Raw genomic sequence first — 18612 nt, 5'->3', positions numbered from 1 at the left:
AGGATTGAAGAAATGATCTGTGCATGTTATGGAAGAATGTAAGTATATTGGGGGGGGGGTCTCAGTAAGCAGTGTGCTTTTGCATGTGACTAAAAATGTGCAGGGTAGACATTCAACTGAAATTGCATTAAACTAGAAAAAATAAACAAATAATGCTTAAAAACAAAATGATGCTTAATTTTTTTCAAATTCCAAGTTTATTCCCATTAATTCCCATGGAAAGTTTCCAGGCTTGAAAATTCTCAAAATGTTGCAAGCCTAGTTTTATGTCACATGCATCAATCACAAACCTCCAAAGAACCGGGTAGTCTTTGATGTTTCTATCAGGTTAAGATGAGGAGAAAGCCACAGGCTACTGTCTGAAAGAATAACTATACAGCCAGGTGTGTATGTGTGTTGTGTTTGACTCGTTCTGTCTCCGTCTATTAAATACACACAAACCCCTCTATAAGTCTTTCTTCTCTGACAGTAAAACGCTGGAAGCCCAACACACATCCAGCTTCTCTCCTCTTTATTAATCTGTGTTTACTGTGTTAACATCTCTACAGGACGCCTGGCTCGCGGAGGCTGGCATGCAGCGGATTGTGAGGTCCGTTACCTTGGCAGCAGGTGGGTGTTGTATTAATGGATGTCCATTTGACCTGGAGCTAAGAGGCCACGTCCACCGGGACACCAAATGTCTCTTTAACCCACTTGGCAGTCCTGTATCCAGGCCAGTGTAAGGGATGAGCATAACCAAACACAGTACTCTTCATAAAATACTTGAATGAATTTAAATGTCTGAACAAACACTATACTGTTATCTAAAAGTGACGATGTCAAACACCCGAATCTGTCTGTTTCATGAGCCAAGAAACCCTTGAGCGAGATTACAGAGCTCCACTGAGGCGTTTTGTCTGATTTTGATGTGTTTTGACCTCTCTGGATGTGTGTTACCCTACAGAAGCTTTCAAACACAGAAATATCACAGAGATTTTCTTACATCTTGTTCATTTCTGAAGAGTGTTTCATGCCACACATGCTTACTGAATCAGAAAACCTCACAGACTGTGATGCTATGACAGTAAAACACTGAAACTAAAGCTGCAAGCTCATTGTAAATTATTGTGTTGCTTTATAAACCTGACAGGACTTCTCTTCAAAGATTTTTAGTGTTTTATTCACATTCACATCATCTCTTTCTCTTATTTTCTCTCTTTCTGCATCTCTTTCACTCTTTCACTCAGTGTTTCCAATCTTCATCCTTATGACACAAAAACGATTTCTTGTAAAGTCAGATAGGTTGCAGTAATTCTCAGTTTTCTGAGACATCTGTGATGCTCTTGTTGATACTGAATGCCTCCTACAGTATAAACTCCTTAAGGGTGGATTTAATAAATCTGCTTTTCTGATCAAGTTATGTGTTATTTTAGCACACAATTAAATAAATCATTTGAGAAATTTACTGCAGCTATAGAAGTCGCTGTGAAGGAATTTCCCCTTGATTTTGCGTCTCTCAATAGCGTGGTATACGGTTTTACCTGAATGAAAAGCCTGTTTATAAGGACTGTCTGTAATCACACAGACGTACTGAAAAAGTCAGACATGATTGTCCTTTTTTTAATGTTTGACACATATTTTGTTTAGAAATAGCATATCTAAATGTCCAATTTAAAGTCAAGTGTTCAGTCTGTTCACAATAAATCCACTAGCATTACATTGACTGCAACTCACTTATCTATGGTGCAAATGCTGCAGATACAAAGATAAAACCTTCAAAGGTTGCTATTATAGTGGTTTAAATGTTTGCCAAGCAATCAATTGTATTAGGGCGCTTTGTATTTGTGTTGATCAATTTGATTAAAGAAATTGTAAACTTCAAAACTGAACTTAGAGTAATGCGACGCTAATTCTGTCATCAGATTTACTTTGCGTGCTCAGGACTTTTACACACTGCATGATTTAACAAAATATAAATAGCCTGGTTTTTAACATTTTGAATAATTTATGAATAACAAGATTCTCTCTCAACTGTTGTTGTCATTGACAATTTATTTCCCCTTTATTATACATGTATGAAGTTTAAAGGAAGAAGGGCACATGCAGCTTAATGAAATAAAGCTCACGTAACACACACTGTTTCGGATGTTAATCTGGAGTACCTATAGAGTAGTTTACATCATTTATATCTCCCAAGAGTCTTTAGTTTAATCAGATTTATAAAAGAAAGATTAGCTTTACCGAGTCTTTCCGATAATGTATGAAAAAATGAAGAAGGTGGAGTTACTTTCGCAGGAGGAGCAAGTACGAGTCATGCAACTCTATACAACACTGTTTTAACTTATGATTCACTACATGTTCGTGTCATTTATATAATATGCACGCGACTATTTCCAACATAAGACAGAAGTCTTACTTACCGCATGCAACTCATGACCCGGTTGGGAAAATCCAGCGCATCAAACACACACGCAAAACTCTGCTGCTACCCCGGATAATAAACTATATCCATTGTTTCCAAAAGGCTGACTTTCTTCTCATTACATCCAAAAACACACTTCTTCATTCGTGCCATTGTTGAGTTTTGTAATTATACAAAGTTGTGTCGCGTGATAAGATGTTTGTAAGTTCTAGCGTCTCCCGCTGATTGACGGGTGGGCGGGGTTTTCCGGGGGAAGTGCCCATATAAAGAAGTGATACGTAGAGAAAACCCTGAAATGTCAGCTGGACCTGTAATCAAAAAAAATTTCTGAAACTTGTACGAACCCTGGCGTTCGGCACAGAAATACTCTGTAACACGCCCAACTGCTTTTTTGACACTTTGCCTACGTTTAGCATGAGGAAACAACTCTATAACTGTGTTAATAAGTCAGAATGCATGAAATATAATTGAAACACCCCTTTAACTTTGAACAGCGCATTGATCTGCAGATTGGGTTATTTGTAGCACAGTAATACAGGATTGCGGTTACGGCAAACACAACTATTGTCTATCATACACATCTATCATCTACTATTCAATAAGTGTGAACTCTGTGGACCAAAAGGCTCATCTCCATCCCTCCTCATCTTCTCTATCTCTATCTCTATAAGGCTTTTATTTTCTTATCACTTTGTCTCTGAACAGATGATGTGTTGTGTGGTATGATGGCATTTAGGAGCAAACCTGAGGTTTGCTGCCAGCTGACCACAACGGAAGACACAGCGCATTGCATTAAAGTTACTAAGTAAAAATAAAAATCTGATAAATTAATAAGTCTGATAGCTAAGTGTACTTCCAGATACAACCCCATAACCCATGATCTGAGGTATAACTGAATGCAGGATGAGTTACACAGTTTAATACTTAGCATGAGCAGTAAAATAATTTGTCTAAGCAAACAGCAGTGATAATAAGAAACGCAGCAAACTTTTCATATGAGTGTGGATATTAAATGAACGCTCTTGAGATTGTTGTCTTGTTATTTATCAGCTGTTATAAGTGCATTATTTTAAATTAAACTGTGATAATCGCATTAGTATGCAAAGATGAGATTCAGTCAAACTCTGACGTCTTCTACAAAATAAATTTTCCATCGAAGCAAAACATTTACTTACAAGTAAACATTTCTACACTAATCTTTACCCAAGACACATTTATTTGAGAAACAAAGTTAAATATTTTAACTGTATATAATAAGCAAAACATGTATCTAACTACAAGCCCAAGACTGTCAAAAAATAGTATTTATTATGATTATTTTTCAACAATCCCCCAATCATCTCCTACCGCCACAACAGTAACACTAAAATAAATCAATAATTGTTTTTAAAGCCAGAAGTTTTACATCCAATCCTATTAATTATTTAAGCAATATCGCTCGAGTAGGAGTGCGATATAGCTCTATATCATCACGGCTGTGATTAGGCCAGAGGGCCTCGTGCCGGAGGCAATCACAGCCGTGATGATATAGAGCTATATCACAGGACTCCGAGAGCGATATTGCTTTTATACAACAGTTCGACGGCACACGTTTGAAAAACGAAAACTAGAAAACAACAACGGAGTTATTTTAAAAGCCTCTTTGTTTGAGAACTACTTCTTCCGTCACGGATTTGAGGGCGGCCAGAATGACAGGTAAAACTTTCGGCTGCTTTGAAGCTCATAACAACTCAATGGACGGAAAAGCCGTTACTTTATATTACCGTTTCTTGGTCACAAAGTGTAGTTTTAAGATTAGTTCAGTCGAGAATGTATATGTATTATATTTAAATCTGCAGTCGATTAGTAAAGATAGCGCCTGTTTGAACGTTTGCTTAGTGAGATTCGGTACAAATGAGAACCAAAGCATGAGCGGACATCAGTGTTCACTCGCCCCGCTGACCACCGCCCTCTCTGGGCTACATTTCTGACAGAGATACCCCGGCTCTCATGTTGGCCTTGTTTGTTTATGATCGTCAAAATGAGATCAAATCAGCAGTATTTGGTGTCATGATCAAACTATTACTTGTTTTTTAATTCATATTTAGTGTCTTTTGTGTTGTTATTGTTTTGGCGCGAGGTAAAAGTTAATAAAACTATTTGTATAACGTTACTATTGCTTTCTCATTTATTCTTAACGTGATACGAGCACTCGATTATTATTATTAAACTTTGTTCTTGTCAGTACTATATAAAACTGTTTTTTATAAGTGTCAGAGATATGTTTTTGCATGCTGCTTATAAATATAGCAGTGGCGATATATCATAACATGTTTTAATAGTCACGTCACGATAAAGTAAATGATCAATGTCCACATTTAAAAGCTGCGGTGCTTACCTGCAGTTCCACGGTGTTTTCGCGTTCTGATAAGAAATATATCTCCAAAAAAAAAACGAGTGTTTATATTCCTCTTTCCAAGTGTTAATAATCCACACGATGTGACAAGACATTTCTCCCATTAACTTTAACGTAACATCCAAGAGCGCTGATCTTTGACTAATAACTTCAGATTGGGGATTCAGACTGATTTATGAGCTAGTAAACTAATGAGATACACGGAGAGTGATTCAAACAGCGCGTCTGTGTTTTTCCATTCAGAGATGAGCCTGCTTAGGACCTCCATTCACTAGGTGGCGGAATAATACTAAAGGTGAAGCGGCTACAGTGCTGTTATCAGCACAATATCGTATGGCTCTTAGCCAATCAGATTCGAGAACCAGAAAGAACTGTTGTATAAGTTAATATATAAACCAGACAATGCACCAGCTGTTTCATGTAATTCCCACAGTTATGGTTTTGACCAGACTTAAAATAAAATCATGAGACCACTGAGTCTGAGACCAAGACAAGACCAAAACCAAAGATAGTCCAGACTGAGACAAGATCAAGACCATCAAAAAAAAAAAAAGACTACAACACTAAAACTTTAAAAAATTAACACTTTCAAAACACTTTTGCTTCATTTATATCTTTTATGTCTGTACTGGAAAACAGGACTAAAAAGTGTGAGGGAAATGATATTTAGTGTCATACATAATCATCCCATAATGCACCTGTGAAGTGCACCCTGTGTCATTATAATTATTTTCTCATCTGTCACTCACCTTCTCTTGGTATTGTCTGCGTGAGGAGTCCAGAGACTGGATCAGCGCCGTGGCGTGACCAACAAACATGGCGTAGCACGTCGCACCCACTATCATACTGAGGATGGTGAGCCACACGTCTGTCATGCCGACGGGAGGATACATGCCATAACCAATACACAGCATGTGACTCATGGCCTTGAAGAGGGCATACGAGTACTGATGACCCCACGTGTCGTTCTGAAAGAGAGAGAGAGACGGGTACATGATAGACAGCTTACAAACCTCAAGACTAGACTTCAAAAAATGACTTTCTTACTTAGCATTTTTGTCTTGTTTTCAGTAAAAAAATCTAACAATTTTTAAAGGTAGGGTAACAGATTTGATCCTGAAACATTTTTAGTTATGCTGATTAAAAGTCTCCTGACATCCTGATAGCAATCACTGTGTTAAGTTGTTTAAATGTATTTGTAGAAATTTATGTCATCTGTGAACTAACTAATCATAGATTTCGGTCCGAACAGATGTTTCCTTTTGTGTCCCTCATACGTAAGCATAATTTGAATGCCCACCGCGCAGCGAGTCCACGCAGACCCCATACGTCATCGGTGCGTTCACGTGCGCTCACCTCTTGTCTGTAAACAGCGAGAATGGCTAACTTTTCTGCTGAATTGACAACCTGTACCGGAGTCACAAAACTAAAGGCATCTTTTATAACAACAACAGCAAAAACTGCCTGGATCAGCAAAGAGCAAAAACCCAAATGAACATCGCTAACTTTACTGCTTTACCACGAGATGCAAACAGCTGCAGGACGCAAAGGGTCTGAAAGAGTCGTTGAACTGTTTATTTTGGTGAGGTAGGTACACAATATGATTGTATTGAGATGGATTCAGATATTCTACTTTGATGAAACATTGTGTTGCTTATGAAATTTGTGTTTGTTTACGGATTAGCGTAACGATATAGTTACTACGTCTACACAACCAAACGTGTGCTTAAACTAATTCTGATGTAAACCAGTTGTTTATGTTGGTTATTTTGGTAATGTTATTCACTTTGTACTTCAAAGTTTTCTCACTGCTGAATGAGACATGAGATGTGACCGTCTAATCTATGCGTGTTCATGGGTTTTGAAAGAGGCGTGACTTTGGATGGCGATTTGACTTGAGGGTGGGATCGTGATTTCATTGCTAGGTGGCTACCGTTAGCATTTTTCAAAATGTGTTACCCTACCTTTAAATCAAGATGTATTTTCTTGATGAGCAAAATGACCTAAGAAAATAAGTCTAGTTTTTAAACAAAAAATATACAATTTAAGTGCATAAAACTTGAAAATCTGCCCATGGGATAAGAACATTTTTCTTGAATTGTTGTAGAAAAAAGTTTTATTTTCTTACCCCATTGGCAGATTTGTTTACCCAGCAAGAAACTGCATCTTGATTTAAGAATTTTTAGATATTTGTACTTAAAACAAGACAAAAATACTAAGTAAGAAAGTCATTTATTGTAGACATGTGATACATAAGGAATATTCATAATGCATTTATAATGATTTTGCTAGCAATAAAATAAGGCAGATACAGATAAAACAATAGCTTTACTATGTACCGTAATGTGCTGCAGAATATCATCAGACAAAATAATCAAGATTGAATTCTTTCAGACATGTGTGTGTATATAAAACAAAGTTCAAACACATGCAAAAAGCTCATGAATATTAATCTCGATCGACTCAGAAACAGTCACACGAAATGAATGAAGCCGGAAATGAAAGAGAAATCTGAGCGGTGAAAAGTGGGTCAGCTATTTAGAAAGATGTGAAATTTCTCTGTCTCTAAAATAGTAACTAAATTGTCCTTGTCCTGTAGATGTGTGTGAAAGTCTGTGAGGAATCAATATTGACATCCAGATTGCATTCAACTGATTTCTGCAGGGGCTCAATTGTGTGTGTGACAGAGACATAATGTTTGACAGCGTCATTTACTACACACAGCTGTATTTCACAGAGAAGCTAGACAAAATCGTGTTCATGATCGTGGAAAATCCCCTTCGATAGTTTATGCGATTTTGTCTAGCTTCTCTGAGAAATACGTCTCTGTGTAGTAAATGCCGCTCCATCTGAAAGCAGGTGATGGCGATTTTCTACTAATCACCGAACCGGCTTTACTGATGAGACACGCATGAAAATCTCAGGCAATTTTTTGCCCAGCTCTATACTGTAACACTGGAGCAATAACACACCATCAATTATCCCTCAGGGAATCAGTGAGCCGCCGCAGGGACTATCAATAAGGTCAAGGTCAAGGTCAAGTTTATTTATAGAGCACATTTACAAGCAGTCACTATACTGCCCCAAAGTGCTGTACAGACATTAAATACTTGTAAACACTTAAAAACAAAAATAATTAGCCACAAGAAATTGTACAATCCAATAAAACATAGTATCCCAAAAACAAGATAAAAATAAAACAAATATAAAACCTGATTACAACAATGTCACTGCTCAGCTCGTGTTAAAAGCCATTTCAAAAAGATGAGTTTTTAAAAGTGATTTAAAAGACTCAATAGAACTGGCTGCCTTAATATTTAGGGGAAGAGAATTCCAGAGCTTAGGACCTGCAACTGAGAAAGCTCTGTCCCCTCTGGTTTTCAGTCTGCATCTAGGACATTTCAAAAGAAGCTGATCAGTTGACCTAAGTGCTCTGACTGGGGTATGTAAAATCAACATATCAGATAAATAAGAAGGTGCCAGTCCATTTAAAGATTTAAAAACAACTAATAAAATCTTAAAATGGATTCTGAAAGCAACAGGTAACCAGTGGAGGGATGACAGTACTGGGGTGATGTGGTCAAAGCGCTTTTTTCCTTTCAACAGACGTGCAGCCGCATTTTGAACTAATTGCAATCGGCGAATAGAAGACTGGTCGAGGCCATAGTATAACGAATTGCAGTAGTCCAGGCGATTGGTGATCAGGGCATGTATAACTTTTTCCAGTTGACCTTGGGGTAGGTATAATTTCACTTTCCCAAGAAGTCTAAGCTGAAAGAAGCTTGTTTTTACTACTGAGCTAATTTGTTTGTCCAGTTTAAATGAACTATCAATAATAACTCCAAGACTTTTTACATACGAGCTATGGTTGTTGAATAATGGGCCAAGCGCACTATTTAAATCTGAGATGTCAGGGTCTCCAAAAGTTATAATTTCAGTTTTTTTATCATTTAAGTGTAGGAAATTTAATGACATCCAATCTTTTACCTCACGTAGACATTTACTTAGTACTTCACTAGAATTAATTTTGGTATTAAAAGGTAAATAGATCTGGACGTCATCCGCAAAACAATGAAATGAAATATTATATTTTTTGAAAATCGATCCCAAGGGTAACATATAAAGTGAAAACAAGACTGGGCCTAGAATTGAGCCTTGGGGCACCCCGCTGTTAATCGGTGCTTTGCGAGAGTGAAAAGGCCCAATATTTACAGAGCAGGATCTATCTGTCAGGTATGAGCGAAACCACTCCAGAGCTGAGCCTTTAATTCCGGCACAGCACTCGAGTCTTGACAGCAAGATCTTATGGTCCACCGTATCAAACGCAGCAGTCAGATCTAAAAGCACTAACACGGCAGAGCTATCGTTATCAGAGATTAAAAGGAGATCATTAAACACTTTTAAAAGAGCTGTTTCTGTACTGTGGCAAGATTTAAACCCAGACTGAAATTTTTCAAAAATATTGTTTGATTTGAGGTGGAATAAAAGTTGCGTATAAGCCACTTTTTCTAGAATTTTAGATAAAAAAGGCAGCTTAGAAACAGGCCTGTAATTTGATAAAACAGAAGAATCCAAATTGTGTTTTTTTAAGAGAGGTTGTACAATGGCTTTTTTCAAAGCTGAAGGTACAGATCCAGTTGATAGAGACATATTTATAATCTTTAGGATATAAGGCCCAACAGTGTAAAAAACATCTTTAAAAAGCTTAGCAGGAAGGCTGTCCAATGAGCAGACGGAAGGTCTTAAACATTGGACTGTCTTTAACAACTCAGAAAAGCATATAGGCATAAAATTTTCAAAGATGACTGAACATACCGGTATAATGCTGGGATCTGGTGCAGTGCAACATGTTAATGCACGAATATTTGACACCTTATCATTAAAAAAAAATTACAAAATCTGTCACATAAATTAGCACTAGGAATAATGCCCGTATGTTCAGGAGGATTTATTATCCTATTTAATACATTAAAAAGGACTTGAGGTTTATGATGGTTATTTTGCACGAGATTTGACATATACTGAGTCTTTGCCGCTTTAGCAGCGACCTGGTAGTTAGCCAGACAGTCTCTTAGAATCCCCAGAGAAACATGAAGGTTGTCTTTCCTCCATTTCCTCTCAGCACGTCTACATTCCCTTCTGAGAGCACGAGTAGTGTCATTGAGCCATGGCTCCCTGTTTGAGATCGCACTCCTGTGCTTTAATGGTGCTGTTTCGTCAAGGATATCCGTACACGTGGAATCAAATAAAATAACCATCTCCTCAATGTCCTTAAAAGAAAAAGTGTCTAGGGACATTACTGGAGACGTATCAAACGCCGCAACAAATAGTGAGGCCGTGGAGGGATTAATTGAGCGCTGCTGACGCATGGGAAAGCCCGTCTTATTTTGAGCGCACGGCAGAGCAACAGTAAACAGAACTGGCATATGGTCAGAAATACCTGCGTCGGAAATTTCCTTTATGGACAAATTTAGACCATATGACAAAACCAGATCCAAAATATGTCCCTTATTATGAGTCGGGCTGGTCACAAACTGAGTAAGGTTAAAAGAGTCCACAATGTTTAAAAAATCCTTGACCAGAGGCTTAGAAACACAACAAACATGAATATTAAAATCACCAACCATTAAAAAATGATTAAATTTTAGTGCAATGCCCGACACAAACGCTGAAAAGTCATTAATAAAGTCCTTGTTGAATTTAGGAGGGCGGTAGATAAGTGCACATGCCACTGATACGTTTAATTTAAGTTCGAAAAGTTGCAGCTCAAAGCTTTTATATTGTTCACATGGGATCTTTTTACAGTTCAGCTTAGTTTTAAAAATTGTTGCTAGGCCTCCACCTTTTCCCGTGGTTCTAGGCGAGCTAAAAAAAGAACATTCCGGAGGAACAAGTTCTGAAAATGGGAAGAACTCACCGGGTTGAACCCACGTCTCCGAGAGCAGCATGCAGTCAAGCTCCCGGGATAAAAAGAAGTTATTTAACATAAAAGTTTTGTTAGACAATGATCTAACATTAATCAGTGCCAACTGAAGAACAGTATCCTGTATATGCGGTGATTTGGCTCGAGACAGAGATCGGAGATTCATAAGATCTACCCCGCGCTTGACCACTTTAGAACGCCGGGGAACAAAATCTTCCGCCAGTACACGCAGCTGATCCACGGCGGTAAAAGCACCAAGTTGTATCGGGAGAAGCCACCTCCTCCTGGAGGGTAAACAGTCGTATTGATATCCCAGTCCATTTCTCCACATAGACCGCCGATATGCTCTCATTTTTACAACCACACCACCTCGCTTCCTCCGTCTTCTGAGTCGTTTTCTCCGCGAAGCGACACTGGATGAAAGTTGTAGATAAGTCGGCAGAGCTGAAAGTGTAGGAGGGGGTGCTTCCGAAGACTGATTTCCATACTTAACACTCTTTATACAAACATCATATTGATCGCGGATGGCAAAAAGTGTTTGGCGATCATACACAAACAGAGCGGAGACATTCTGGTAACTTAGGCTAATAAAAACAAGCAATAAACCAAGCAGAACAGAGAGACGCTGCGCCGTGCACACTGCTGGCGCCATCTCCGTTCAACCATAGATTGAATAAACCCTGGTGATAAATCACAGACGCTCAGAGGACTTTTTGGCTGACATACAGTGGCCATTTTGCCTTCCCCCTCTCGTGAGGTTGATGTAAGGTCATAGTTCAGGTCTCTGGTATTTACCTGAAGCAAGTAATTCTTCTTTCCCGACACTGGGGATTTTCTTGTTGCATATTAAAAGACTAGATCTCACTAAAACTAATAAATCTAGAGTAATACTGAATTAAATCTGTAGAAAACACAATCTGAGATACTAACTATAAACTTTATACCTTAGAGGTAAGACTGGAATCTGATATCATGGTATGATAATTTAATAGCTTGAACACTGACCACCATCTTGTTCTTGGAGACCCAGCAGTCGGCAGGAAAGTCTTGCAACATGGGCACCAGAAACTGCAGACATCCATCCCAGTGACACAACAACAGCATCATTCCTATCAGGTTGACAATTCGCACCATTGCACTGGCCAGGTCATAGGTCATGTGAAAGATCTGTAAGACACAAAATAAGATGAGAGGGACTCTTACAAACCTTTATCTTTTCAGATGCAACTAAAAGTCAACATTGTACATTCCTGAATTTTAATTTAATCAGTTTACAATACATTTACATGAATAAATCTGGAAAAATGACAGAGAGAAAAGTCTATTGTGTGCAGTGTGTGTGTGTATATGGAAGTTTATGCAAAATTGGGCACATTTTCAATTCGCTACTTCAATTTGGGCAATTTGAAGGGTAATGGAAACGCAACTAGTGAGTGTGACACAATCATGCCAATAAAGTTCCTTTTAATTTAAAAAAAAATTGAGTGTGTGATTAGTTAATCCTGAAGTCAAGTGTCCTCTTGGGAAGCCCAGTCGCCCATACGGTCAGTTGGGTGTTAATGGCCACCACAATTTAAAGCTCCTTAATCTGTATGATGTCATGGTACGCACCTGTGCCTATTAAAAACCACTCGAGTCACTTTAACATACAGCTTTTAAAAGCTTATGTGAAGAGACACGCTCATCTGCCGCTGCTATTAGTCAAACAAATAAAGCCCTGGAAATCAAAATCTCTCTCTCTCTCTCTCTTTGTTTGTTTAGATCTCTCTCGTCCATAGGTGCCTGTCAATCCGCTTGTTAAGTCATGACGTAATACTGTTTCTGTCTCAAAATATTCACTCATTTTAGTAAAGGATATTATTTAAACAGATGTTTTTCATATTACACATTTAAGTGAAAATTGTATAAACAGTACACAGCGTTCTCCAGACTCACAGAATCACAAACAGCAATATATGAATAATTCGTAAAAAATCCAAGTCCATAAATTCATGTCTGCTCATCTCAGAATTTTCATGGAGATAAAAATTAGTTTTGCATTGTGATACGAGTGTATATTAACGTGATTTTTGTTATTTCCCTGTTGGATCTGGTAGTGACATCAGACTTAACAAGTGGGCATAAAAATGACCTCCGGTTTCCTCTGCAGCTGGGGTTTCAGCTACTTTTCTCTTTTTTTCATTTTCCTCAGTATTTTCTTCATAACAATCACAAACAAACATCACTAAAGATTTTTGAGCCACAAAACTAATATTGTACACTTTGATTTCAAGCAAGAACACGTATTTAAAAACATCAATTATAAACAAATTAAAGTAAGTAAACTATTGATTTATCATGACTGGATCTGAATTATTTATATAATGCTGATGCTAACAAGATAAATACTATTTGTAGTCCTATTTTTAGCCATTACTGAGAAAGCAGAGATTTACTAAGATTTACACAAACATGATTAAGACAAAAACCTGTAACATTAAAGAGGCTCAGATCTTAGAGTCAGTCTGTCCTGAATGTTTTTATTAATAATCTCTTTCTTTCTGTTCTCCTTTCCTGCTGGCACTGTTATTATTAATGTTTGTATGCTTTTCTTTAATAACATTTTCCTCTGGCAGGACAGAGTAATGATAAACAGAACATCAGACTGATCTTCAGAAACAGCATGAGATCAGATGAACCCTTATTGGTTCTCTGTAGCATTAACTAGATGTTAAAGGATGTGAATTATTGATGGAGTCACAACTCATTACTGCAGAATCTCATCACAGAAACAGAGAGCAAAAAAATCTATTCACATACACATGAATACTTACAATTACTAAGATTAAGAAATGAGAAGCTCATGCAAAAGCCGCAAAAAATGAGATATTAACCGAATGCAGAGCAATACCAAAGTGTTTTTAAGTGTTTTTTTTTACTAGTTTCAGCCTGGCACAGTTATCATTTTCACGTCCAGTGTCACGTTGTTTAAATAGCAGGTGCATTTAAGGATTTAAATGTAAAAGATTATTATTGAGTCTCTTGGACATAAATGAGAACAGATTACAGGACTTTAGAAGGTGTGAAGCTGAGATCAACTGGCAGTAGAGATGCTTCATCTGTAGCTGGTAAGTAAGCAGAATTTTTTGCTTTTAAAGAGGCCCTTCCACGTAAAACCGTTTTTACTTGTATTTTTTGATATGTGTTAGGTCCATATGTGTTTGTGTTGCGTCATGAATGTGAAAATTAACTTCCACCTCCTCTGTCAGCTCTAGCCACTAAAAAGAAATAAGCGGAGAAATCAGGTCAGTTTGAAAAGCTTATCAGTGTGACGTGGAACTCATTACTATTCATGAGCTCTTCCACTTGAGACCACGCCCACATATTACGTGTAGTTAAGTTAGTTTTCATAACAAATTACAGCAAGGATGGCTAAACGTCAACCGTACCGTATTCGGGCCATTGTTTTTTGTCAAGAGACATCATTCCTATTAAACGAGGGAATCATAACAGTTGCTACATGTTTGGATGTTCAGAAGAACGCTGGATTTGAAGAGAGACTGCGATTAAAAAGCAATGCTCCTCTATCAATATTGGATTCGGACAGAATGGCGCATGTGAGTAAAACACTTTAGTACTATATGTGTCACTGTGGTGGCCGGTGTTTTCTATTCCGAGGGACGCGAATTCATGCTGCACACGCTTTGAAAGGGTTTATGATAAAAGACACGCGTGTTTGTGTGAGTAAAACACTTCAGTACTATGTGTCAATATCAGTTGCGGCCGGGACTTCTCTTCAGAGGGACGCGATTCACGGGAATTCATGATGAACACGCATCGAATGTGATAAAAGACACATGTGTGTGTTTGTGCGTTCGTTACACGCGCGTCGAAGGGTTTATGTAAAAGACATTTGTGTGTGTGTGTGTGTGTGTGTGTGTGTTTGTGCTTGGGTTTACGATAAAAGACACATGTGTGTGTGTGTGTGTGTGTGTGTGTCAAAAGGGTTTATGATAAAATATGCGTGTGTAAGAAAGACACTGTGGCTTAAGACACTCACTTAACATTAAACTGATTACACATGAGATTAAATTGAAAGTTAGTTTGAACAAAAAACTGTTATCCAATCATAGCAGTGGGCGTTTACTTTCAAGTCGTCAATGCGGCCTGCCCATTAAAATGGATCATTTCTCTAACTAGCCTCAAAATCAGGGTACAAAATGGCCTATTACTTATTGCTTTTGATGTTTTTGGATGTAAAAACCATGCGAACGTCATGAGTAGACCTCAGAAAACAGTATAAAACAATAAAAACGACAGAGGAAGGGCACCTTTAACTCTTTCCCCGAAAATTACAATTGATCTCGTCAATTAAGAGAAAACATTTCCCTGCCAATGACACTTTACTGACAAGTTTTTACGGTAATCTGTTATTCTGTAATTTTATTCACTAGATGGCACTCTTACCCAATTTATAAAAAACTGAAGCAAAAACTAATTTATCAACATTTTAAACTCCGTGTATGTTTTGAACATCGTTCTGAATCTGATCTCTAATAAAATTCCATTACAAAAATTCAATTATTTCATTTTTTTGCTCAAAATTGTGTATTGTTAAAGAAACCTACCCATATTTAAGAGGTTATAAAAAGATAAGATAGGACAAATTAAGATAGGATGAAATGTTTTTTTTCCCCCCGTTTTGTTTGTTTGTCGATTTGAAAGCAGAGGGTCTGTTCTTAATTTTGATATATTTGTATATGTATATATTTATAGAAGAACATTTTCCTGAAATATATTTAGTGAAACTTTTATGAAAATCACAAAAAAATGCTGGCAGGGAATGAGTTAAAAAGTGCTAATATTGCATTAATTTAATTTTTTTAAATGCTACCCCATGAATTTATTGTATATGATGATTTTGTAGCTGTGGATATGGTGAGATGGGAAACATTTTTAAGTAATATTTTTCAAAACACTCATGGCGCTGTCCCAGTGCTGAAATGCCTCTTCACACGTTTGTAAATTCTTTATCTCCTGTTTGTTACAACAAATAAAGTATTTTTACTTATGCAAACCCTTTTTTTTTGCATATTTGTAAATTATTCTTATAAAAACCTTTTTGAGATTGCAGTGATTATGTATCCATACTTTATCACCAATTAAAACACTGCTTCTAAAGTAGCCTATGTGTTTTATATAACTGGCTGACTATAGAAATGAAGAAATCATGATTAATAACAATTGATTAAATCTTAATTAATTACTTTACCATTACATAGTGGATAAAAATAAGGTTGACTTTCTTACCTAATACTGATATTACAGTGGCCAGTCTTAACAGTTTACGACATTTGGCTCATCTTGATTTCATTTTTTTAATTGTTAGTAAGACCGCACGCCAGATCACGTTGACCAAAACCTGAAAAGAACCGCATTTTCAAAAGATATAGCTGGCAAACACAGATATCACATTTGGACGAAATTATATTTCTCAGAGGACCTCTGAGTTTGGAGGAAAACAGGTAAATTGCTCTGGAATTTTTACGGAGGTTGTGAGAGAAAAACACAGACATGGCCGAAGCACGGTTTCCTCAGAGGTCCCCCTGTAAAACTAATCCTGTCCAAGGTAATTAAAATTGAAAATTAAAACTGATAGAGAGAGAGAAAACATGAACTTTAGATCAAATCTAACAGATGTCACGTTAGTCTTGTCCTAGTTTAAACCTGCTTGTTTCAGCACATTCAATCTTGGTTGAATGTTTCAGAAGTAAAAGTAATAATCCTGTTAATTTAACCACACTGTTTACCTTTAGCAACATACCTGATTTGCCCAGAGGAGATGATCCTAAACAGATAGATAAATATTGACTAACTGATTAGTAATTCAGACAACTAGTGTGATTTAGTGTGCACATCCAGTCTTGAGTGTTTATCAGTAAATCACCACAGGGCCATCATTGATCTTTCATTTCCATCCACAAGCATAAGCCATAAATCAAAACAATCCCAGATGTCGATATTAACAGAGACGGACGGACTCCATTCAATAAACAAACACAGATGGTCCAGCTAGCAAAACTCCACACGTGCCTTCAGATTCATCCTTCATGCTAATCTTATACTCGCTGCATCACATAAACCATATCACTGTAACGCAGGGCAAGATCAGCTCTTAAAAACATCCACTTCATTAATGACTCAAAATACCCTGCGGATGCTGAAAGTGAAGTTTGTTTTGATTGCCGTCTCACCCAGACCATGTACTGATCTCAGGAGCAACTCATTAAAGCCTTCATTTAACTTTAATTTAATAACACGCTGACTAACTGGATTCACTCACAGGAGAGCGACGGCCATGAAGGAACATTTCTCATCTATTCCTGTAGAGAAAGATGTTTGTCTAACAGCACACAAGAACACCGTGTTTGAGATGATCAACTATTAATACGGCAAACAAGATGTACAAAACATTACTGAAATGCATGAGCTGTGTTTTAGCCAAGTTTACACGGTTATCAGATAATGCCACTAAAGTAAAAAAAAGATATATCGATCACTAGATTTGACTCATGGGTTGTCGGTCAAGCAGTTGACAGTAAATGTTTTCTTAATATTTAGTGGCAAAAATATTTCTGAATCAATCCACAGTCACTTTTCTTGACATTTTGACGTGACTGAACTTATGTAATCACAGGTGCTGTAAATTGACAGATCACATTTTAGCACAATGGCCTTTCATTTCCACACCCATTGAGGTTCTGTCACGCTTTATAGTGATCTCATCCGTTCATGTACCTTCATACACATGAATAACTCCTGCCTGTCAATCACAGCTGATACTTCTTTTACCACTTGAAACTGTGTGTATCAAGTTTTGTTTTGCACACTTTTGAAGGAATAGTTCACCAAAAATGAAAAGGTTCTGATATTTTATTCACTTTAATGCCATCCAAGATGTTTATGTCTTTGTTTATTCAACTGAACACATTAGAGTTACATTAAATAATATCCAGACTTATTGGTATGGCATTGAATAGTTTTAGCCCTTCCATCATCCGATCAAGTAATCCATACCTTCCGTGAGTTAATGTATGTCTTCAAAATGAAACAATACATTTGTGAGAGAAAACATTTTGTATTTTTTATGTATTTACTGATCGATTTTTCACTTTTGAATGTAAACGCATCTGCTTGAATAATCACAATGCATATTACGACTAAAGGGCCGTTCACATTGTAATGATAACTATATTAGTGTTCACACCCCCAGACGATAACGATAGGTAAGGTGCAGTACTCACGCAAATCATTTCAATGGCATTGACAAATATTGCATATTGCCTTTAATAAAAACTTTTGATAGGTAGATTTGATTGGCAGTCATTGGTTCATTGTTCATCAGTTGGAGGGAAAAAATCACTAACTTCTCATGTTGTAAGCATGTTTACTTTTCTTTAAAACACCAATATTTTATGACAAGAACTAAGTATACATCTCCTGTTTGTCTCATGTATTTTCTCCGTTATGTTTTTTTAAGACATGAGCATTGACTTAATAAAGTGTGACTGACTTGATAACAAGCTATTTACGTAATAGTTCATTGTGCAGGTATTGTTAGATATAAAACCCCAAATGAACCCCCAAAGTTGTGTTTCAAAGAAAGTATCGCGTATAAATATCGCTTTAGACATATCATGGAACAGCTTTTGTAATGCTACTTCTTCTGTGGCACAAATGGCGTTTCTACACGAGAGCGCCCTCTGGCTTTTGGATGTGGCTGCATTTCACCATCATTTTTTCAAATTCATTTATTGAGAAAACGCGCATTTGCACGATTAATCGGCACCCTAATTTACAACATAAGAAATGAGTGATCAGCCAACAGACTAACACCAAAACTATTATGTACAC

At 37.2% G+C, this 18612-nt stretch overlaps 1 protein-coding gene across 2 annotated transcripts in view; it reads right to left on the bottom strand.

Annotated features, from left to right (window-relative positions):
* The window catches only part of hcn4 (hyperpolarization activated cyclic nucleotide-gated potassium channel 4), a 68642-nt gene that overhangs the window by 23377 nt on the left and 26653 nt on the right, over positions 1-18612 (bottom strand). For both annotated transcript variants that reach the window (XM_073853898.1, XM_055174039.2), the window contains exons 3-4: positions 11725-11886; positions 5546-5764 (exon numbers count right to left, since the gene is read on the bottom strand). In XM_073853898.1, coding sequence (XP_073709999.1) covers positions 5546-5764; positions 11725-11886 — 381 coding nt within the window. The remainder of the gene's footprint in view (positions 1-5545; positions 5765-11724; positions 11887-18612) is intronic.

The sequence above is a fragment of the Misgurnus anguillicaudatus genome, chromosome 15 (genome assembly GCF_027580225.2).
Source record: "Misgurnus anguillicaudatus chromosome 15, ASM2758022v2, whole genome shotgun sequence".
NCBI lineage: Eukaryota > Metazoa > Chordata > Actinopteri > Cypriniformes > Cobitidae > Misgurnus > Misgurnus anguillicaudatus.
Note: the sequence above shows the minus strand (reverse complement) of the source record. Positions and strands in the feature narration are given on the sequence as shown.